This window comes from Myotis myotis, unplaced genomic scaffold, assembly GCF_014108235.1.
Source record: "Myotis myotis isolate mMyoMyo1 unplaced genomic scaffold, mMyoMyo1.p scaffold_m19_p_2, whole genome shotgun sequence".
Lineage (NCBI taxonomy): Eukaryota > Metazoa > Chordata > Mammalia > Chiroptera > Vespertilionidae > Myotis > Myotis myotis.
This window is the reverse complement of record NW_023416324.1, coordinates 44,230,378-44,255,141: the sequence shown is the minus strand read 5'-3', so window position 1 is coordinate 44,255,141 and position 24,764 is coordinate 44,230,378. Positions and strand designations below refer to the sequence as shown.

The window sequence follows — 24,764 nt, the reverse complement described above, 5'->3', positions numbered from 1 at the left end:
TAACTTTCAAAAGGAAGTAATATCAAGTTATTGAACAGTTTTTGTGAACTATAAAGCTAATGTATCCAAATGTATATTTTCACTCAGTCTAGTATTGAATGAGATAAAGAAGCTTCTAAAGCAATCATTGTATCTTAACACATAGTAGGACCTCAATTAATAGTAGTTCCCTTCTTTTTTCCTTTCTCCAATCTTTCTTCTTCCTTTCTACCAGATGATGTTGTGTGTATCTAGGGCATGGGAAAACCACCTAAGTGCTTGGATTTCATGTTTGACAGTTATCTAAATTAACAGTGCAACTAGCAGGATCTAGTTTTAAGGCAGTGCCTACTGGAGGAGAAATTGAGATGTATGACTAAAGCTGACTTGCTAAATGTATGGAACCCAGAAATAAATGGCAATCCCAGACCTGTGAATGGAAGGTCACTTCCAGAAGCCTAGTGAAAGAGTTGAATTATTGAATTAGAATCATGGGGTGGGAGTGGCAGCTGCCCAAAGGAAAGGGTGGAAGACAGGCTATTAATATATATGTGTCCAGTCTAAATGTTAAGTTCTAACCTTCAGAAACAAGACTTACCTAAATTCATTTGTAAGAAACAATTCCCCTGTTTCATCCCTACACACCAGCTGGGCTTCTTCTGTTATTGGTTTTACTTCCTTCTTCAGCCTACAGCCAGTTGTGGAAGGAATTAACCAGTAAATTCCAGGTCCTAGTTCACCAGTCCATCCAAAAACCTGTTTTGAAAAGAATAATAATTTTTAAAACGACCATAAATCTTAATGACTTTTCATCTTCCTTCTGAAAAAGAAGCATTAGAAATAAATTTTGAAATCAATATTCACCAATTCTATTTTAGTTTTATCAATCTTTTACAGACTTCAAAATCTTTTTTCAATGGTAACTGTAGTATAAGACTATTATATATAATTTGATGTAGTTCTATCTTTTTAATGCTTAAAACTGTAACAGGTAAAAAATTATATAATTTCTAAATCTTTTCCAATCATGTTCAAAAATGATTGTGAAGCAAATATCTTCAACAGAAAGCAAAAACAGAGATCTTAGAATAATTTTTCCAGGGTACAGTTCCCTAATATGATTCAAATATAAATATATAATTTGTAACTCATATTTCAATAACACAAAACAAAAATTAAATATATTTAAAAGAGTAAACTATTTATATAAATTAGTCATGTTCATAAGAATCCAATTCTATAGACGAACACACTGGAATTTTTCTATTATGTAATATGAACTATAAAACAAGATGGCAGAATCCCATGTAAATCTACCTTATATAAAATTATTTTCCATCACAGGGTATTTATAATGAGTGCCAGGATATTTGTATAGGGAAATATTTTATTCTCTTGTTCTATAAAATAAAGCAAAATGGTATCTCTCTATGGAACTTCTAGGTACTTTCTGAAGCCCAATGGCTTCCTATAAAACCTAGGGGTTGTCTCTGTCAAACATATTAATTCTAAGACTGTTCTGTCAGCTATTTGCCCTTCAGTACAGAATAGCTCTAGGGATTTCTGTCTGGTATTATGTTCAAAACCTTTCAAAACCCAGGTATATTTTAGGTCATCCTGTGTATGTATATCCCAAATAAAATTGCTCATATGTATTCAAGGATCAGCCCTATTTCTGCCCTCATATATCAGGGGAACCATAATCATCTTAAAGTGACCATGCCCGCCCTGACCGGTTTGGCCCAGTAGATAGAGCGTCAGCCTGCAGACTGAAAGGTCCCAGGTTCAATTCCGGTCAAGGGCATGTACCTTGGTTGCGGGCACATCGCCAGTTGGAGGTGTGCAGGAGGCAGCTGGTCGATGTTTCTCTCTCATTGATGTTTCTAACTCTCTATCCCTCTCCCTTCCTCTCTGTAAAAAAATCAATAAAACATATTTTAAAAAAGTGACCATGTCCTATTTTAATGCAAGAAGCAACCTAATAAAACCAAGAGTCATTTTGAAGACTAAAGATTGACCAAAGCCATCCTTTGGAAGCCATAATCTTTTCGACTGGCCAGATATAGACTGATACCCAGGAGTGAAAAACAGTTCTTGCCACTTCTTAATATATGTTATCCCATGAAACTCCACATATAACCCTGAATTGTCACTGTGGATGGCAAATGGAAAGTCTTTCATGGGCACAAAATTCTTTTTAAAGAAAATTTGTGAAACTAAAACTAAAAATGAAAAGTCCTTTGTAAATATGACATATTACAGATAACCAGAAGCCCATATAGTAAAGGGGTAAATAGAAACTCATTCAAACTTTATTACAGGCTTGCTATGTACTAACATTTTTACACATGCAATCTCATAAGAAAGTAATTTTATCCAAAGCAAAAATGGGAAAAGCTATTGTTTTAGACAATGCTTTATCTTGAACTTAACTTTGTAGTCAGTTCTGAAGAGGAGTTTAGTCAAACATTAACTTCTGTCATTTTATTTGTTTCTTGCCTATAACTATTCTTGTCTGTAAGGAAGCCTACAATAAAGACTTTTATATAACATTCCATCAGGGAAATGTTTGTCTGTCGTTGGACCTATATAAAGATTAAATATGATATTGCAGTAAGCCCTTGAATAGTATTATTCCTGCTGTTGTGTAGCAGATGTATTTTGTAGTCCTCATAAAATAAATAGCCACATTTATGTATCTGCCTCACATTTTTGGCTTCTGAGTAAATATATAATTAGAAAAGATCAGAGCAACCCTATGAGCAACATATAAAATCATTTAAAAGCATTTCTTCAGATCAATCTATTTTTGAACCCTATAATATGAGTCAAGCCTGAGGATAGTAATCTTGACATTTTTCTTTTTTGCGGTAGAATGTAAGTAAAATAAACATCTAAAGCAAGTCTTTCCCAAATCTTGAATTACTTGCATTTAGGGGGAAACTGTCTACTGGTATCAAACCTTTTTTTGAGTCTAACAAAAAATGTTCTCATGTGTGGAAATGGGTATTTAGAGAAGAGGAAAGTGAAGTACAATGTCATACAACTGTTAAGTTATGAAGCTAAGACTACCAATCAAGCCTCAATTCTTAAATCTCAGCAAATAAGAAACAGTCCTTCATAATAAAACATATGTAATATTCATAGTGTTTAAGTACTGTATATGCCTTAATTGGAAGAAATATACAACAGTTAAAAAAAAATAAAATATAGAAAAACTACTATTGTCCCCAAACTTGAATTCATACTATATTTTTAAATTAAATATTAGAAAATAAATATGTATACTTCTCTAGTTTGTAGTTCAGTAAAACACATGAGCTGTAGGTTTGCTTGATTCTCACTTTCCTTAAGAATATACAAGGCAGTATCAACTGATAACCAAGGTGATGGTTTTCCTACAAATAAAAAACCCAAAATCTTAAAATAAGCAATCACTACTTACTCTTCCCATTTAAAGAAGAAGTTAGTGGTTTCTTTTCCCACTGGATTCTTTTTTAGAAATACACATTCTACTTTTATATGAAAACATAATTGCATTTGCAATAAGGCACATACTTATATACAGTGAGCTTGTTACAAACATTCTCCACATACACAATTTCTAAAAATCATAATTTTTCTTGAATTTATCAAAGAGCTAAGGTTGCAAGGCAACCAAGAAGCCTGAAATCCAAAGAAAAACAAAACCCTTTAGGGAGAGAAGGGATGCAAGTACTGGTTACCTGCGGGAAAACATAGTTGGAGGAAGAGATGTCAGACACCATCTATGTGTTAACAACTCCAAAATTTGTATTTCCAGCTAGAACCTTACCTCTCAACATTAGACCCGTATAAACAACTGCTATTTAACATTTGCACTTGGATTTCTATATCTAAAACTGACCTTCCTCAACCCCTTTTAAAAAACTGTCCATCTATACTCTTCTCAATCCCCATTAATAGTAATTCATTCCTTTCAGTTACTCAAGCCAGAAATCTTGGAGTCATCTTTAACTTTTTTCTTTTCTCATATATCACAACCAATACCCAGGAAACCCTATGGTTCAACCTTCAAAATATCTCCAGAATTTTTACTTCTGATCCTTTGTACATTCCATTTCAAAGCATAATCACTTACCTCCTAGAATTCTGCAATAGCATCCTAGCTGGTCTCTTTGCTTTCTCCTGGGCACCCTTCAGTCTCTTTTCAATATGACAATATGACTGATCTTGATAAAATACAAGTCGTATTATGTCCTGCCTCTACTCATAATCTTCTCATGGAGTTGGGAGTTGGAAAAATGTTGCTCTCACCCAAACTTAAGGAAAAGTGAATGAACTACAAAATCATAAATTTTCTTGAGCCCATTCAGAGCTGAGGTCACAGGGCCACCAATAGCCTCAAATCCAAGGAAAGACAGACCTTTCAAAGGAGAGAGGACATGCAAGCACTGGCTTATTTGTGATAAAAAACAGGAGGATGAAATGTCAGGCACCATACAAGTGGATAAAGACAGAGGGCAGAGCAATATTCTATATAATAAAGAGGTAATATGCAAATTGACCATCACTCCAACACACAAGATGGCCGCCCCCATATGGACACAGGATGGCTGCCACAAGATGGTCGGCAGGGGAGGGCAGTTGTGGGCGATCAGGCCAGCAGAGGAGGGCAGTTAGGGGTGACCAGGTCGGCAGAGGAGGGCAGTTGGGGGGACCAGGCCTGCATGGGAGGGCAGTTGGGCAAGACAAGGCCTGCAGGGGAGAGGAGTTGGAGGGGGATCAGGCCTGCAGTGAAGGATAGTTAGGGCAACCAGGCCTGCAGGGGAGGGCAGTTGGGGGTGACCAGGCCTGCAGGGGAGGGCAGTTAGGGGCAACCAGGCCTGCAGGGGAGGGCAGTTGGGGGGGACCAGGCCTGCAGGGGAGGACAGTTGGGAGGGACAAGGCTTGCAGGGGAGGGCAGTTGTGGGGGGGACCAGGCTTGCAGGGGAGGGCAGTTGGGGGGGGACCAGGCCTGCAGGGGAGGGCAGTTGGGGGTAACCAGGCCTGCAGGGGAAGGCAGTTAGGGGTGACCGGGCCAGCAGGGGAGGACAGTTAGGGGCAACCAGGCCTGCAGGGGAGGGCAGTTAGGGGCAATTGGGCTGTCAGGGGAGAAGTTAGGCATCGATCAGGCTGGCAGGGGAGTGGTTAGGGAGTGATCAGGCTGGCAGGCAGAAGCGGTTAGGGGCAATCAGGCAGGCAGGCAGACGAGCGGTTGGGAGCCAGCAGTCCTGGATTGTGAGAGGAATGTCCAACTGCCTTGAGGGGTCCCAGATTGGAGAGGGTGCAGGCTGGGCTGAGGGACACACACACCTGTACACGAATTTCGTGCACCGGGCCTCTGGTTTGAAGAAATAAAAGTGGAAAATTTTCTAAAAATTATACAAGACAACAAGCCATAAATCCAAGATACTCATAGAGCCTAAGCAGGATAAATACAAAAAAACAAACAAGCAAAAAGAAAAAAACCCAAATCAAGCAGTATCAAGAAAAGCAAAAATACCAAGCACACATTCAAACTGTTGAAAATAAAAGAAAAAGAAAATCTTGATAGCAGCCATGGGGAAAAATCCTCCTAGAGGTTCTTCATTTCCCTCAGATTAAAGGCTACATCCTCATTATGGTAAAAACCCTCTATCGGATTTTGTCCTTGTTCCTCATAGTTTCCTTACCTAATTCTAGACACTCTAGCCCCTTGCTCTTCTTCTAAACTATGCACACTCTCACCTCCTCCACTCTTCACACATCCTTCTCAACACCCTTACACCCACAAAGCATACCCCCTCGTCTTCTGTGGAAGACAGCAAAAATGGCTTTTCCTATCTGTATCTACAGCCCTTTGCAATGTGACTTTGCAGCTCCTTCATTAAGAGGTCAAGTCTATTTCTTCACTTATAAATCTGGACTTGTCTTATGACTTGCTGTGAGCAACAAGAAGAAACATGCCATTTCTGAGCCCAGGCATTGGGAGGCCCTATGGTGCTTCTGCTTTCTCTCAAAGATCCCTGTTACACCATGAGAACAAGTCCAGACTAGTTAACTAGATGATAAGAGAATATACGAGGCCCTGGCCGGTGTGTGGCTCAGTTGGTTGGGTTTTGTTCCATGTACCAAAAGGTTGCTGGTTCAATTCCCAGTCAGGGCATATCCCCAGGTTGCAGGTAAGGAGAGTTTGGGAGGTGGCCAATCGGTTTTGCTTTTGCATCAATGTTTCTTAATCCCCCTCGCCCTGCCTCTCTCTAAAAAAAAAATATTAAAAGAAAAAAAGAAAAAGATTAAATGAGGCAGAGTCAAACTGTCCCAACTGAGAGCCCATAGACCCCATACAGAGTAGAGAGCCCAGCCAAGATCAGTAATGCCAGACAGCAGCTAGCCAGCAGCAGACAACAGGTGCATACATGAGCCCTACAGAGAAAAGCCAAGCCTAACTCAGACCCAAAGAACTATCCAGGAGACAAACTCATGAGCAAACAAATGTTTAATTATTTTAAGCTACTGAGTTTTGGGATAGTTTGTTATGTAGCAGTTGACATAGTCTTTGCTCAAATATCAGCTTCTTAATGAAGCATACACTAACCACTCCATTTCAGTGGCAACCCATATTCCCTCAGCATTCACAATGCACCCTTTTCCCTATGTTTTTCTCATAGCACTTATCACCTTCTGACATACATGTCATTTACTATTGATTATGTTTATTATTTATTATTTCCCCCACTAGAATGTAAGCTCATAAGGGCAGGCATCTTTGTCTTTTTTGTATGCTCATGTATCCTAAGCACCTAAAATGCTACTAAGTATATGGATCCTCAATAAATATTTGAGAAATAAATGAATAAGGAAATCTTTTTTGTAAGAATATGGAGAATTAACAACTACACTGAATTTGCAGGCCTATCTTGACACGTTTATTTAAAAAATGACTATTGTAATTACTATTTAAAAGTATCAACTACCAAATGTTGTAAGTATCCTACAAGATATACAGTGAATCTACATTAGGAGGAAAAAAGAATGGGAATGGGGAAGAACCCTCTAGTTAGAAAATGTTTATATGTAAACATAATAAAAGAAAACATTGAAATTTAGAACAATCAACATTATAAGGGTTTCTAGGGAATTATTAAATGACATAATAACTACATTAGACACTTGGAAATTACTAATTTTTACTTAGCATTTGTGTACAAAAAAAAGAATATTAGCATGAATGCAATAATTATTAATAAGAATTGTCTAAATCATATGACATATGGCTTTGGAATTATTAAAAAATACTTGCAGTTCATATTGTCTTAAATTACATTTCTACAGAATTTCTCTTAACATATGAATTCTAAAATTTGGTAAGTGACAAAGCTAAGGATTAATTAGCAAATGAAAGGTTAATTCTATGTCATAAGATTTTAAAATGAATTAAAATAAAACATGCTTTAAACATATACAAAAAAGCAACTTACTTGCTTCGCAAAATATGGTAACAGTCAATGTATAAACTAACTCTTTCTTTAAATGTATGTAACCACATGTTTCTTAGGCAGATTATCTTCTTCACTAAATAAAACTATCACATACTTACATAAGTATTTTCAAAGAGGGTTAAAATATGTAAAAATTTTAAACTTGCCTTCAACTTGGCTCAGATTTAATGGTTTAATTGTTAAATAAACCATGGACCTCTGAGCTATTTGCATCCTGTATTGATGACTAATGATTTCACCATTTTCTTCTAAAAAAAAGCAACCTTTTGATTGTACACATTGCCACTCCTGAAATAAAGAAAAAAAAATTTTTTTCAAACTATGTTTACTAAATGTTGCCAGCATGCATAACAAGGAGGAGAAATCTGAGGAGGATATAAAAGAACTGTAAATAGAGCATTGACTTCCAGGAATTTGCAACTGTCATTAAGAGGTAAAAAACAGACATGACACAATTCAATTATAATTGATAGTAGTATATGGTTAGAACAAAAAAATAATTATATATGCAAAATAATATTATAATTGCAGTTCCTAAAATAGTGCCTGACACATTGTAGGTGCTCAATGTCTGATATGTGTGTGTGTGTGTGTGTGTGTGTGTGTGTGTGTGTGCATGCAGTAGGGGAGAGATGGAGGGAAGGAGTTCATCAATATAAACTGAGAGAGCAACTCATGAACTGTATCTTGAAAGGTCAGCCGAACTTGGATAATGACAAGTTAGGGAAAAAAACATAATGAAGAGAAGAAGTAAAAAAATATAAAGTTCATGAGAATGAGAGAAGTATTGAAACAAAATCCTATATAATAAAAAGCTACTATGCAAATCAACCAAACATCGGAATGACAGGTCACTATGATGCACACTGACCACAAGGGGGCAGATGCTCAATGCAGGAGCTGCCACCTGGTGGTCAGTGCACTCCCACAGGGGGAGCACTGCTCAGCCAGAAGCAGGGCTCATGGTTGGCGAGCACAGTGGTAGTGGCAGGAGCCTCTCCCGCCTCCATGGCAGTGCGAAGCTGGCAGTCAGACATCCCCTGAGGGCTCCTGGACTATGAGAGGGAACAGGCTTGGCTGAGGGACCACCCCACCCCTCCTAAAGTGCATAAATTTCATGAACCGAGCCTCTAGTAATAAATAAACATGCTGCAATAATAATGATTATAGTAGGAATGAAGAAGGACTGCCCTAACCGGTTTGGCTCAGTGGATAGAGCATCGGCCTGTGGACTGAAGAGTCCCTGGTTCGATTCCAGTCAAGGGCATGTACCTTGGTTGCGGGCACATCCCCAGTTGGGGGCTGTACAGGAGGCAGCTGATCGATGTTTCTCTCTCATTGATGTTTCTGACTCTCTATCCTTCTCCCTTCCTCTCTGTAAAAAATCAATAAAATATATATTTTTTTAAAATGTCAAAAGAAAGGACTGCTAAAACTGATCTGTTGAAAGAAAAAGTGAAAGGACTTTGTATTTAAAAGATAAAGTATGTGAAAATGAAAATAATTATTTCAACTCTACATACTAAAAGAAAATTCACTTAGTTTCAGAGCTATAGCAAAATACTGATAAATATCAGTTTTCAGAAAGAACATTCTATAAAATTGGCTCTACCATCTCTTGGTTTAGCCAAATCCCTTTTCCTAACCCAAATGAATATGTATATATGGGATCTCATAACTAGAATTATACACAACTTGAAGATGGCTCCTCATGTAGAAAGTAAAGGATTCTCAATTCAAGGTATAAGAAATTGTGTCATTACCATAGATCTGTGCAAAAATGCTTTTCACTTCATCATTAGTAGACTTGCTTAGCTATAATGTAGCACATATGTCTATTCTACTCCTAATGACTTCAAAAAATATTAATGAGATTTTGAAGTTACTTTACAAAGAATGATTCTGAAAAATTATCTTTAAGGATATTTAAATAATAAACTCAAGGCTTTAATAATATTAAGATAACTAGGTGTGTATTTGCTGTATAACAACAATATAAAAATATTACTAATCCATTATAGAAAGATTTATATGGCACTTAAAAGACACAACCCTGGTCGGGTGGCTCAGTTGGTTGAAGCATTGTCCCATACACCAAAAGGTTGTGGGCTTGATTCCTGGTCAGGGCACATACCTAGGTTGCAGGTTCAATCCTGGTTAGGGCATACAGGAGGCAATCAATCGATGTTTCTCTTTTATATTGATCTCTCTCTAAAAATCAATTTAAAAAAAAACACATATCTTCAAATGAGGACTATAAATAAATAAATAAATAATGCTAACCTTGTCTCTTGAAAAAAATTTTTGCTAAGCAATATTCAAAATTTCAATTTAACTGGTTCTATAATTACCCATTGAGTTGGTATACCATTACTTACTTAACAATTTTTAAAATATTGGACATGTAGGTCATTTTAAATTTCTCATCAGCACAGACGATGCTAAAATAAATACTATTTTATCTAAATTTTTTCTTCTAATAAATAATATCCTTCAGAAGAACTTCTAGACAAAAAGTATGTATATTTTTTAAGGCTAGTGATGTGTTTCCATATTGCTTTGTTAGAGTGATGCTAATTTTATGCCACTAATTGTGTATAATGTAATAATTTTGCCTTTACCATAATGTGATCAGTATTGTTATCATTTAAAAAGTTGGGTGGTATGATTAAAAATGGCGACAGAGTCAGTGGATGCTGCATGGACATGCTCCTAGGACCAAACTGGAATTACAACTAAAATACAAGAAAACTTCCTGAATAACCCATGGAAGACTCACTGGAGAGAACCCTGTTAACTGAGAACCGAAAGTGGAGATGGCATAGAGACTGGTAGGAGGGGCAGAAGTGTGAAAGGGCTGGCCAGGCTCCCACAGACAGCAACTGCAGTTCCTGAGAGATATCTCAGCTGTGGGGGGTTGCCCCTCAGAACTCTGGGGTCTAATTCCCAAGCTGTGCTCCCAGCAGAGAGCATCAGAACTGAGAAGGGTACCCACACAACATCTGGCTATGAAAAGCAATAGGGTTGTTATCTGCCAAGGAGAGACGGCTGGAATCTAGGCACCCTCTTAAAGGGCCATTGCACAAAATTCCCTGTGGAGCTACTCACCTTGTGCTCTGGCAGAGTGGACTGGAGCTGTGTGAGCAGAAGCCAGGACCAGGGGCTTTGGGGTTAGAGCTCAGAAGGCTTCCGGTGCTGAGTCATTCCCTCATGCTGTGGAGGTCATCTTTCTCACACAGACATTTGCTATATAAGTGGTTTGCCTTGGGGGAAGACAGTTGATCCACCCTATTGGAAAACACCTTAACCCAAGGTGCAGAGTTTCTGAAGCCCAATAAAAGACTGAGAATAACTATTAGGATCCAGGCAGAAGAAATTGCCCCACCTTGTTAAAAAACAAACAAACTCTTGCCACACCTGTGGACAATTGCCTGTGGGCAATTCAAGACAAAATCCTATCAGTCTGTTAGGCAGAGACATTCTCTAGAGGCTTTGAGTCTTTGCCTGATCTAATTAGACAAAAAACAGCATTTGACATTGTCCTGCACTAAAGATTGAGAGGCATAGCAGATCAGCCTAATACATAGTCACAAGCCCAAATAGGCAGCCAAAATGAGAAGACAAAGAAACAACCCCCAATGAAAGAACAAGAAAATTCTTCAGAAGAAGAGATAAATGAAATGGAGATAAGAAATTTACCTGATATAGAGTTCAGAATAATGATGGTAAAGATGATCAACAGCATAAGAAAAGATATAGTAACTATGAAAAAAAAAATAGACTCAGGATTTGGAAACAGATTCCCCTGACTCACTGTACTAGTACATCTGAAAATAAAGTTTTTCCTGAAAGAAAGAAAAAAAGAAAAGGAAACAGAAATAAAGAATGACATAGCACAAATAAAGAACACATTGGAAGGAATACACAGCAGATTAGGGGAAGCTGAGGATCAAATCAGGGTGGAAAAAAATCACTCATTCAGAGAACCAAAAAGAAAAAGAAAAAAAACAATTAAAAATCAGGAAGACAGCTTAAGAGAGCTGTGGGACAACATGAAACATAATATTCAAATAGCAGAAGAGGCAGAAAGGGAGAAAGGGATAAAGTGTTTGAAGAAATAGTGACAGAAAACTTTCCTAACCTGGTAAAGGAAAAACTCACACAAGTTCAGGAGGCACAGAGAACCCCAAGTAAGAAGAACCCAAACAGACCCACACCCAGACACATTATATATAATTAAAATGCCAAAAATTAAAGACAAAGAGAGAATCTTAAAGGCAGAAAGAGAAAAGCAAACTGTTACCTACAAAGGAGCTCCCATAAGGCTGACACCTGATTATTCATCAGAAACTCTACAGGCCAGAAGGGAATGGCATGAAGTGCTCAAGGTTATGGAAAGCAAGGATCTGAAACCAAGATTACTATACCCAGCAAGGTAAGGTTATCATTCAATATAGACAGTCAAATAGAGAGCTTCTCAGACAAAAAAAAAAAGGGGGGGGGGGCGCTAAAGGAGTACATCACCACCAAGCCAGCATTACAAGAAATGCTAAAGGGACTGCTGTAATGAGAAGAAATATAGAGAGAAACCTAGGCATACAGAATTAAAATGGCAATAAATAAGTACCTATCAATAATAACCTTAAATGTTAATGGACTAAATGCTCCAATCTAAAGACATAGGGTAGCTGAATGGATACAAGAACATGACCCAACTATATACTGTCTATAGGAGACCTGCCTCAGAACAAAAGACACACACTGGATGAGATTGGAGGGGTGGAAAAAAATTTTCCATACAAATGGAAAAGAAAAAAAAGCTGGAGTAGCAATACTCATATCTGACAAAATAGACTTCAAAATGAAGGCCATCACAAGAGACAACAAAGGCCACTACATAATACTAAAGGGATCAATCCAACAAGAGGATATAAACTTGGTAAACATACATGGACCCACCATAGGAGCACCTAAATATATTAAAAAAAAATTCTGAAGACTTTAAAGGAGAGATCGACAACAATCATAGTAGGGGACTTTAACACCTTGCTGACTTCACTGGATAGATTTCCAGACAAAAAATTAACAAGGAAACAGTGACTCTAAAGGACACCCTGGATCAGATGGATTTAATAGACATTCATAGAACATTTCACCCAAAACTGCAGAATATACATTCTTCTCAAGTGCACATGGATCATTCACAAAGATAGGCCGCATATTAGGACACAAAACAAGTCTCTATAAGTTCAAGAAGATTGAAATCATATCAAGCATCTTCTCAGATCACAGTGGAATGAAATTAGAAATCAACTACAGTAAAAACACCCAAATCATTCAAACACTTGGAGGCTAAATAGAATGAATGGGTTACCAATGAAATCAAGAAAGAAATCAAAAACTTCCTGGAAACAAGTGAAAATGAATACACAACAACCCAAAATCTCTGGGACACGGCAAAAGCAGTCCTGGGAGGAAAGTTCATAGCACTACAGGCCTACTTCAAACAAACAAAAAAGCCCTAACTGGTTTGGCTCAGTGGATAGAGCATCGGTCTGAGGACTGAAGGATCCCAGGTTCGATTCCAGTCAAGGGCATGTACCTTGGTTCCGGGCACATCTCTAGTAGCGGGTGTGCAGGAGGCAGCTGATCGATATTTCTAACTCTCTATCCCTCTCCCTTCCTCTCTGGAAAAAAAAAATCAATAAAATATATTTCTTTAAAAAAACAATAGAAATCAACAATAAACTATTCAACCCTACAACTTTAAGAGCTAGAAAGAGAAACACACACACACACACACACAAAACAAGAAACGCCCAGAGTAAGTAGAAGGGAGGAAATAATAAAGATTATAATAGAAATAAATGACATAGAGACTAAAAAAAACACACAAAAAATCAATGAAGCCAAGAGCTGGTTCTTTGAAAGGGTAAACAAGATTGATGAACCATTGCCAGACTCATCAAGAAACAAAGAGAGAGGACCCAAATAAATAAAATCAGAAATGAAAGCAGAGAAGTAACCACTAATACCACAGAAATATAAAGAATTGTAAGAAAATACTATGAACAACTATATAACAAGCTGGATGAAATGGACAAATTCCTAGAAAAATACAATCTCCCAAAACTGAATCAGGAAGAATCAGAGAATCTGAGTAAGCCAATAACAACTAATGAAATAGTAGCAGTAATCAAAAACTCTCAGCAAACAAAAGCCCAGGTCCAAACGGCTTCACAGGGGAGTTTTACAAAACATTCAAAGAAGAACTAACACCTATACTCCTCAAACTATTCCAAAAAATCGAAGAGGAAGGAACACTTTCAAGCTCTCTTTATGAGGCCAGCATTATCCTAATTCCAAAACAAGATAAAGACACTACAAAGAACGAGAATTACAGGCCAATATCCCTGATGAACATATATGCTAAAATACTCAACAAAATATTAGCAAATTGCATCCAGCAATATATTAAAAAGATCATAAGCAATGACCAAGTGGGATTTATTCTGGGAATACAAGGCTGGTACAATATTTGCAAATCAATAAATGTGACACATCACATAAACAAACTGAAAGACAAAAATCACATGATCGTATCAATATATGCAGAAAAAGCATTCGATAAAATCCAACACCCATTTTTGATAAAAACTCTCAGCAAAGTGGGAATAGAGGGAGCATATCTCAACATGATAAAGGCCATATATGACAAACCTACAGCCAACATCATACTCAACGGGCTAAACTAAAACCATTTCCACTAAGAACAGGAACAAGACAGGATATCTTCTTTCACTCTTATTCAACAGAGTACTGGAAGTCCTAACCATAGTGATCAGACACGAAGAAATAAAAGGTATCCAAATTGGAAAGGAGGAAATAAAACTCTCATTATTCATAGATGAGATGATATTGTACATAGAAAACTCTAAAAATTCCACCAAAAACTACTAGATTTAATAAATGAATTTGGCAAGGTAGCTGGATACAAAATCAATACCCAGAAATCAATGGCTTTTTTATACATCAATAATGAATTCTCAGAAAGAGAAACTACAAAAATAATCCCATTTACCATTGCAACAAAAAAATTAAGATATTTAGGAATAAACTTAACCAAGGAGGCAAAAGACCTGTACTCGGAAAACTACAGGACATTGAAAAAGGAGATAGAAGAAGATATAAACAAGTGGAAGAATATACCGTGTTCATGGATTGGTAGGATCAACATCATTAAAATGTCCATACTACAGATTCAATGCAATCCCTATTAAAATACCAACAGCATATTTCACAGAGCTAGAATAAATATTCCAAAAATTTATGTGGAACCAAAAAAGACAGCGAATAGCTACAGCAATCTTGAGAATGAAGAACAAAGTTGGAGGAATCACAACACCAGATATCAAATTATACTACAAAGCCACCATAATCAAAACAGCCTGGCACAAGAACAGGCATATATATCAATGGAACAGAACAGAGACCCCAAGCCATTACACTCTATTAATATTTGACAAAGGAGACAAGAGCATACAATGGGGTTAAGAGAGTCTCCTCAATAAATGGTGTTGGGAAAATTGGACAGGTACATGCAAAAAAATGAAACTAGCCCACCAATTTACACCATACACAAGAATAAACTCAAAATGGATAAAAGACTTAAATGTAAGTCGGGAAAATCCATAAAAATCCTTGAAAAACCCATAGGCAGCAAAATCTCAGACAGCTCTCATAGCAACATGTTTACAGATACATCTCCTAGGGCACAGGAAACTAAAGAGAGAATAAACAAATGGGACTACATCAAAATAAAAAGCTTCTGCACAGCAAAAGAAACCATCAACAACATGAAAAGAGATCCCACTGTATGGGAGAACATATTTGGCAATGATACACCTGATAAAGGGTTAATATCCAAAATATATAAGGGACTCTTACAACTTAACAAAAGGAAGACAATGCAATTAAAAACTGGGCAAAGAACCTAAACAGACACTTCAAAGTGAACATACAGACATATGAAAAAATGCTCAAAGTCACTGATCATCAGAGAGGTGCAAATTAAAATGACAACAAGGTATCACCTCACACCTGTCAGAATGGCTACCATCAACAAATCAACAAATTTCAAGTGCTGGTGAGGATGTGGAGAAAAGGGAACCCCAGTACACTGCTGGTGGGAATGTAGACTGTTGCAGCTATTATAGAAAACAGTATGGAGTTTCCTTAAAAATTTAAAAATGGAACTCTCATTTGACCTAGTGATCCCACTTTTAGAAATATATCCTAAGAAACCTGAAATACCAATCAGAAAGAATATATGCACCCCTATGTTCATAGCAGCACAATTTACAATAGCTAAGATCTGGAAACAGCCCAATTGCCCATCATTAGATGAGTGGATAAAAAGCTATAGTACATTTATACCAATAATTCAGCAGTAAAAACAGAAGAATTTCTTACCCTTTCAGACAGCATGGAGGGACCTGGAGAATATTATGCTAAGCAAAATAAGCCAGTCAGAGAAAGACAAGTATCACATGATCTCCCTCACATGTGGAATATATGTAACAAAATAAACTGATGAACAGAGTGGATCCAGAGACGTGGAAGCATGGAACTGAGTGTGGAATCTCAGAGGTAAGACGGGGTGGGTGGGAGGGTGGGAGGTAATTAACCAAAGACCTTGTATGCATACTAGAGGCCCAGTGCACAAAATTCGTGCACTGGGGAGCGGGGGTTCCCTCAGCCCAGCCTGCACCCTCTCGCAGTCCGGGAGCCCTCGGGGGATGTCCAATTGCTGTGGAGGTGGGAGAGGCTCTCACCACTGACACTTCGTTCACCAGCTGTGAGCCTGGCTTCTGGCTGAGCGGCGCTCCCCATGGGAGCGCACTGACCACCAGGGGGCAGCTCCTGCATTAAGCATCTGCTCCCTGGTGGTCAGTGCGCATCATAGCGACCGGTCGTTCCACCGTTCAGTCGATTTGCATACTAGCCTTTTATTATATAGGATATGCATAACCCATGGACGCAGACAGTGGGGTGGTGAAGGCAGCAGGTAGGGATGGTTTGGAGGGGGTCAATGGGGAGAAAAGGGGACATATGTAATACTTTCAACAATAAAGAATTATTAAAAAAAAATTTGGGTGGTAGTGGGGGATGATTTCTTAAGCAAGGTGTGAGTACATAAAATATTCATTATAGTATTCTGTATGTTTACATGTATTATAATGATTTTTTATTAATTTATATTAATGCAACAAAATGATAATAAAATGGTATTGTAATCACTTTTGCATTAATTTTAATTTCTCTGATTACTAGCAAGGCTAAACTTTTCTCCATGTGTTTATTACTTGTGTCTCCCTTGTGTGAACTGCCTATTCATCCCCTGTTCTCATAGCTCTATTGCAGACTTGATATTTTTCTTACATATTTTAATAAATTCTTTTGGCTATTTTATTTTTTTATTTTGGCTATTTTAGATCTTAACCTCCCATTGTAAGCTTTTATGCATGCATTTTCTCTATTTCCTTTTATTTTAGTTTTGGTTATTTTTCAACTTATGTAGGTTTTACATTTTCATATTCATATTTTCTTTGGAGATTTCTTCTTTATTTTTTAATTGACAGAGAAATATTTATTCAGGTTGCAAAAATTCTTCAGAAGGGCATTACATGGAGAGAGAGAGAGAGAGAGAATGAAAAAAGAAATTCCTTGCTGTATTGAAGCAGCAGCTCTTCCCTTTTGACATTTCATAAGGCATGAATGTGATAGCAACGGAAGCCCCAGAGACTGGCTGTTAGCTCACTGCAGGTGAAGGCGCTACGAGGAGCCTGGGGGTAGGGGTTGGGGTAGGGGGGTGCTGTGTCCCTGCCTCTGTCATCCTGGGCACACTCTCGTCTACAGTGTCTCTGGTTATCCGCCTTCCCTCCCAAGGTGAACTCACTAGTGACTAGGGACTCCAGCTTCCAGTTTACTCTCTTAAAATGCATGGTTGGCACCGGGCTGCCCTCGCAGAGCTGGGCACACTGGCATCCCTTGCTGACTAACAGGGTGAGTTTATTAGAAGCAGCAGGAACGGACACTGCCCCCTTGGCCTGGGTCTGGGGAGGCAGGGAGGACTGGGGGCCAGGCCGAGCTGAGTCAGAGCCTGGCTGCTCTGAGATGCGAGAGGCTCGGTTGGGCCTGGAGATTTCTTCTTAAACTGAATTTTACCATTATTGCTGAACTATTACTCAAGGTTTCAGTCAATAGTTAATCACATGCACTGTTGTACCTTTGGGGTATAAAAGATATGTGTACTTTTAATTCTGAGAAATTAAAATGTGACTTCAGTTACTGGGATTCATCTTCATAAGTATATTGCTCATGACAGAAATAAGTCTTTATATATGATATTGCAACAACATCCTTATGAAGCAATATGGGGTAGGTATAAATTAGTCATTTTAATAAACAGAGCAATTGAGATAACCAGAGGTTTATCGGTTTAGACTTTTATAAGGAGTTTGTAGAAATAATCAGGTCTAGAGTCTAAGACGTTTGGATCAATGCTTTTACTATTACCCATCTGGAAGGGTAAGGGGTACTAATTTAGAATTACAGAATATTAAAAGTAAAAGAAGACTAAAAAGCAATCCAATGTTGACTTCTCTTTTGATTAATGAAAATCTGAAAAATAAAGTGATATCCTTGAATTACAATTCTCATTAACTGCAAAATCAGAGCTGGAACCCAAGTCTCCTTACTTCTCCCCAAACTACAAGCTATACTCAAAATTCTGTTCTTTTTCACACTTAAATATCTGCCATGATTTTGTTAAAAGCTAGAATTTAAAGAAACTTCATGTTTATGAATTATTGTAATAAAGTATAAGGCATTATCATTAGAATTGTCCATATATAAAAGCATTAAGGTGAACATAAATTATTTACTTTTCTTATTTAAAAAATAAGATTTTAATAGCTGAAAAAAATTCTTAAATTTGTATTGCAATCATGGATATAGTAACCTCCCACCCCATTTTTTAAAAAATGCTTAAATAAAACTAAAGAAGAATGCACCTTGCCAGGTATCTAAGTAGTGAACATAATTTGTGGCATCTGAGAAACTCAAAGATGGAAAAATTTTTTCCTATGGTACTTCTGGGGGCAGTGGCATGAGCTGACAGGAATAGCCTGCCGGAAGCCGGTCCATCCTTGCTGCTTGACACAGTCGCTGCAGGAGAGAAACATCTGCACAGCATATGTTTCAAGGGACCTGGCGTATATAGCATACTGTTCTTAATATGTTTGCTATCCTTAGCGCTGTGTGTTTTAACCAAGGTCACCTCTCCGAGAAAGGTTGTTTCCCCAGGCAGGGATTTTTCCTTGAAGTTAGGGAGGGGATGAAACTCCTTAACTAAGTGCCAGGCGGGTAGTTAATCACTTTAACTACAAACAATCATGCTTAAGCTACATAATCTTTACTCCCTGGAATGGAGATAAGAAACGCCCTAACCTTTGTAATAGAAATTGACAGGATTAAAATCAACTGGTATAAATACAGATGTAACAAGACAATAAACGGCAGAACCTCTCTGGAGATCCAGACCAGAACTTGGCTGGAGATCCTGGCTAGAGATCCTGGCTAGGCTGCTGATCAACTGAACACTGTCTCTGTGTCCTTCCTTCTTTGCCGACTCCATCTACGCCTTTGGGAACCCCTGGACCTGCTGGGGTTGGACCCCGGCAATAGCCTTTATAAAATTTAGCTGGGAAGCGAGTTAAACATTTTTAGTAGAGGTCTTTCCTAACTTCCAGTTCTAGAAACAGTACAGGCAGAAAGGAATTTATAAGTTTCTTTGAAAAGACAGCCAACCTGTATACTATAATCCATGGTTACTAAGACTAGAAATTTTTAGGACAACAGCTATTATAAAATAGAAGTAAGACAAATGTCACATTATTTATATCACCCAAACTTCAAGTAATAATCAGATTATTTTGAATACTAAATAGCATTACTAGGAGAATTTGTAGCTTTCCTGTTTAAAAGGAAGCATTCAAATTCTTAAGATCTGCCAGAGTTTTTTCTATCAAAATTTCCTTTAAAACAAACAGACTTTCAAACAGACAAAGCTTTTTCTCTAGGGTCTAGACTAAAATGTAATGAATTGAAAGAAAAAAAGTACTGACAAAATGCTGGCTCATTCAAATAAATCAATTGGAAAGAGTTATAGATTAAGTTAAAAGTGAGTAGTGTGAGGAAAATGGAAAAGGTTTAGTTTTTTAAAAAATTTAGAATGATAGAATAAGAAATTCCATGTATAATGTAATTTTTGACAACATAAAAAATAGCTTGTAATTCTTATACAGGGCATAAGGTGGTGCTACATTCTACTATTTCAGGTAAATTCACATAAAAGAAAAAAGAACTGTTAATTCATTTGTCATATACAAATGTTACTTATTTTCATTCACAATGTATAAGAAAATGCTGAAAAGCACAAATTGAAAATAGTAAAGTTGAAAATTCTAGCTATCAAAAAATAAATATTAGTAAAGTTACATTTTTCTTAGAACACCTTAGGAACATAATTTGTTTTGACATAAAATTCTGTATTATTATTATTAAAACTTAAGGTGAGGTAGAATTATTATGCCATCAGCACTATCATCATTACTGTTATTTTTTATAAAGATACATCTATGTCACTTATTAGGAAGCTATTTCTTTTCATTAAGACGAGTAGGTAGTTACTGAACTTTTTGTTATTAAAGAATTATAAACTGTATATACTTGAAAACAAAGATAATTTTAGATGATTTATAAAGAGAACACTTGATATGGATTACCACTAACTGACAAGTAGAATTGATAAGCATTTTAAAAATATGAGAAACTTTCGTTAACAAAATTATTACTGGGAACCTTCACAAAAATTAAATTAGACAACCATTTCTAAATACAAAAAAAAATGTTTGTATTTACATTGTTTTATATAGATAGATAAATATATAACACTAGTGGCCTGGTGCACAAAATTCGTGTGTGTGTGGGGGTTCCCCTCAGCCCAGCCTGCACCCTCTCCAGTTGGACATCCCTCTCGCAATCTGGGACCACTGGCTCCTAACCGCTCACCTGCCTGCCTGCCTGATCGCCCCGAACTGCCCTCCCCTGCTGGCCTGATCTCGCCCCCAACTGCTCTCCCTTGCCAGCCTGATCTCGCCCCCAACTGCCCTCCCCTGCTGGCCTGATCTCGCCCCTAATGGCCCTCCCCTGCTGGCCTGATTTCGTGCCCAACTGCCATCCCCTGCCGGCCTGATCGCCCCTAACTGCCTCTGCCTCAGCCCCCACCACCATGGCTTTGTCCGGAAGGAAGTTGGACGTCCGGAACATGGCCAATTGACCTGGTCTAATTAGCATATTACCCTTTTATTAGTATAGATATTTTATACAACACACATATGCATACGTACATCCATACATATATGTAAAATATATATGTAGGTATAGTCTTAATTAGGAGTCTGGATATAGGAAGTTTTGCATCTCTAGAGCTTACCACTCATCATTTTGGGTTTTCTCTAATTCTAGTCATGACTGGCAATTGAAGCTATTCCTCTCTCAAAGAAATATTCCTGACACTCCTTGCACATTGTAAATCCTAAGCAAATGGATACACTAGAGGATTAAAAAAATAATAGTGATACAGTACCTATGTTTGGCCTATAGAAACTAATACATACATAGTTCCTATAAGGGTCTTATTTTCTTCCTATAACTCAGGTCCCTTATCAATTGTGTGGATTAATGGTTTAAAATCTGGTTTATATGTACCCCATTACAACAATTTTCTAATTTCTGAAAAGACCCTTCTTCTCCCAACTCCATACTTCTCCACTCCACTTGAAATCGAGGTACCCAAACTTGTTTAAAATAGATTTAAAGTATTTGAATAAATATGTGCCGGGAGCCGGTCCATGCTTGCTGTTTCAAGGGACCTGGCATATATGGCATACTGTTCTTAATATGTTTGCTCACCTTCTTGGCACTATGTGTTTTAACCGAGGTCTCTGAGAAAGGTTGTTTCCCAGGTAGGGATTTTCCCCTGAAGTTAGGGAGGGAATAAAACCTCTTAACTAAGTGCCAGGCGGGTAATTAATCACTTTAACTACGAACAATCATGCTTAAACTACATAATCTTTACTCCCTGGAATGGAGATAAGAAACACCCTAACCTTTGGAATAGAGATTGATAGGATTGGAATCAACTGGTATAAATACAGAGACAACAACACAGAACTTAGAAAACAGAACCAAGAAGACAGAACCTACACAGAACCTAGAGACAGAAGAACTTCGCTGGAGAGAACATGGCAAAAGATCCTGGACAGAAACTGGCCTCAGAACCTAGAGACAGAACCTAGCCAGAGAACATGGCAAAAGATCCTAGACAGAACCTGGCTGGAGAACCTAGTGAGGGAACATGGCTACAGAACCTGGCTGGAGAACCTAGCAAGAGAACATGGACACAGAACCTGGCTGGAGATCCTAACCAGAACTTTGCTGGAGATCCAGACCAGAACTTGGCTGGAGATTCTGGCTAGAGGAACCTGGCTAGGCTGCTGATCAACTGAACGCTGTGTCTCCGTGTCATTCCTTCTTCGCCGACTCCGTCCACACCTTTGGGGACCCCTGGACCTGCTGGGGTTGGACCCCAGCAAATATGATTTAACAATTATTTTAGCAACTTATTCTATCAATCTCAATTAAAACAAATTATACATTATACTCATAACCAAGTACTTCTCAGAGTTGTTATGAAACTCAAGAAATATATACGATTTACAAGATTTATGAAGTAGCTTCGAAGTAAAATGCAAACAAAGAACTGAATTCTGCTGAATAACAAAAGAATCATGGATTTTTTTAAAAATTATTTTAGCTCATCTAAGAAATATGAGAGAGTAAACAACATTGGTTTAAATGTTGACAATATGCTATCTTCTTTTATTCATTAAATCCTCCTAGTATCTTTTACCTAATTCCCAATTATCATCAGCACCATTCCTTGCTCTTAATGTCTTAGATGCAAAACTTAAGTAGTCTTTTGTTATACAGTCACTGTGGCTTACATACTAATTTTGGCATTGTCTATTAGCTCTGTCCCTCCCTTAGTATGTTCAGGTACTTCCCTAACTATCATGATAGGTCTAACTACCATTACTTTGTTTTACTTTTCTTCTCTTTCACTACTTTTCTAATTGAACTTATTGGGGTGACATTGGTTAATAAAATGATATAGGTCTCAGGTGTAAATTCTATAAAACAGCAACTGTATATTGTATTGTATTGTATGTTCACCATCCCAAGTCAAGTCTTCTAACTATCATTACTTTATATCTGAATAACTCTATCAGCTTCTCAGATAGTCTTCCTAAGGTGAGGTCTCTGTACACAGTATACAATAGAATAACTTTTCTTAAATTATACTTTTATTATGTTACTCCTTTATAAAGACCTACAGATGTTTCTTAGTTCTGTAATAATATTAACAATACTATTATTTATTAAAGTGAATACTATGTCCCTGGCACTGTGCTAAATGCTTTATATATGTTAGATGATTTAATATTTCAAAAAGGACACTATGTATAATTATCCCCAATTTATAGATTAGGAAACTGAGACTCAGAAAGATTGCTGACTAATTTGCCAAAGGTCACACAGTTATTAATTGAGAAAGCTAAGATTCAAGCAGCACTTACAATAGTGCTTGGAACAGAGTGGTCACTCAATAAATATTTGTTAAATAAATTAATGAATAAATGAAATACTATGCTATATTACATTGGTATATTAATAATCTAATGAAAAATTTCATTTTTTAAAATTCAAGACCCATATTTTGTAACTAAACAAAATAGCTGGCATACACTACCTTTCTAGTAAGTAATTGTTGAATAAAATTAAATTAAAGGAATTGTTTGATATGGGCCCAATTAATAAGCGCATGATATAGAGAAAAAGTTTTACTATGGCTTTAATATAATCCACATTAATATTTATTTATCTTTCTCTTCACACTAGCTAAACTTATATTTATTTATACCTTGAATCAGGTAAACCACAATTATTTAAATAAATTAATTTTATTAACATCTAATTTAGTTTCAAAATACAAAAAGCTTCTATTAGTGGAAAATAATATTGCTGGTACACAAAATATTGTATGTGAACATGTTGGACATACACACCAAATTGCTTAGGGTGTATAGCTTCCTAAACAGTCTGAACAAAATTCCTTGGAGATAATGTTTTAAAATTTTAATATAGAACAAATGTCACTGTCTAGCAATTTAAAGATATAAGGGACTTCAGAGTTCAATTACAAATACAGAGTTGTTATTTGAAACAAAAATGTAGCTCTTGAGAACAATCAGTTCAGTTTTCTAACAGCAGTTATAGTATGTGGTCATAACCATTTTTCCCCCTTTTACAGAGGTCTCTAGGTACACATTTTTAATGTATCCTAGCAGTTTCCAGTTAATGTTTTATATTTTTGTAGCTATTATTTTCTGTTGAAAGAAAACTGGTAAAGGTTGAATCTAGAAAGGGAAAACAAAGGAAGAAGATCAATATTAACACTCTACAAATATTGACTTAGCAAAGTGACTTTGTTGTCTTTCTCTCATAGGAATTGATATTAAATGAATGATTTATGTATAAGAAACACCTATGAAAAGTATTTGTTAAAACAAAAAAATTGCTTGGTAAAGTAATTAGATAATCTGTTCATCAAATTCAAAAATTAAAGAGTGAACATCTTTAAACCGAAGACCTTTTAATAATATTCTTATTCATAATTTTCACTTTAAAATATTAGAGCTGGTTTACAGGTAGAAATGCTGCAATCCTCAGAAAAGTCTCAAAAATTTATGTCACAAATTTTACTGGTTCCCTGTAGACACCAAATAGTTATTAATAAACTTTATGTCAATTTTTTTAGAAAAACTCTTATCTATTAATTTAAAATACTATACCTTTATTGAGTTTGGCTCAGTTAACTTTGAGTTTCGGTTACTATTAGCCTCCATGGTAATTGTGAAAGAAACAGATATTTTGAACTTTCTGCTTGTTGCCAGTAAAGAACTCCTGGAATCACCTGCAACAAGTAATAGTTATTTGGTCTCCCAATATTAAAAGCTGTCAATAGAAAGTTTGTTGTTAAATACAAAGTAGCATAAGCAGTCTATGTATTAATTTTGTATTCTTTGTTCTTCCTAT

The 24,764-nt window shown here is 36.9% G+C and overlaps 1 protein-coding gene across 6 annotated transcripts in view; it reads right to left on the bottom strand.

Moving 5' to 3' along the window:
• The window catches only part of EFCAB7 (EF-hand calcium binding domain 7), a 60,868-nt gene that overhangs the window by 27,563 nt on the left and 8,541 nt on the right, over positions 1–24,764 (bottom strand). For 5 of the 6 annotated variants that reach the window (XR_004974019.1, XR_004974020.1, XM_036349288.1 and 2 more), the window contains exons 6-9: positions 24,521–24,642; positions 7,628–7,769; positions 3,268–3,377; positions 578–735 (exon numbers count right to left, since the gene is read on the bottom strand). Coding sequence is in view for 4 of the 6 variants with exons in the window: in XM_036349288.1 (XP_036205181.1) it covers positions 578–735; positions 3,268–3,377; positions 7,628–7,769; positions 24,521–24,642 (532 nt within the window). In the remaining 2 variants the exon portion in view is untranslated. The remainder of the gene's footprint in view (positions 1–577; positions 736–3,267; positions 3,378–7,627; positions 7,770–24,520; positions 24,643–24,764) is intronic. The other variant, XM_036349290.1, reaches the window with a different exon arrangement.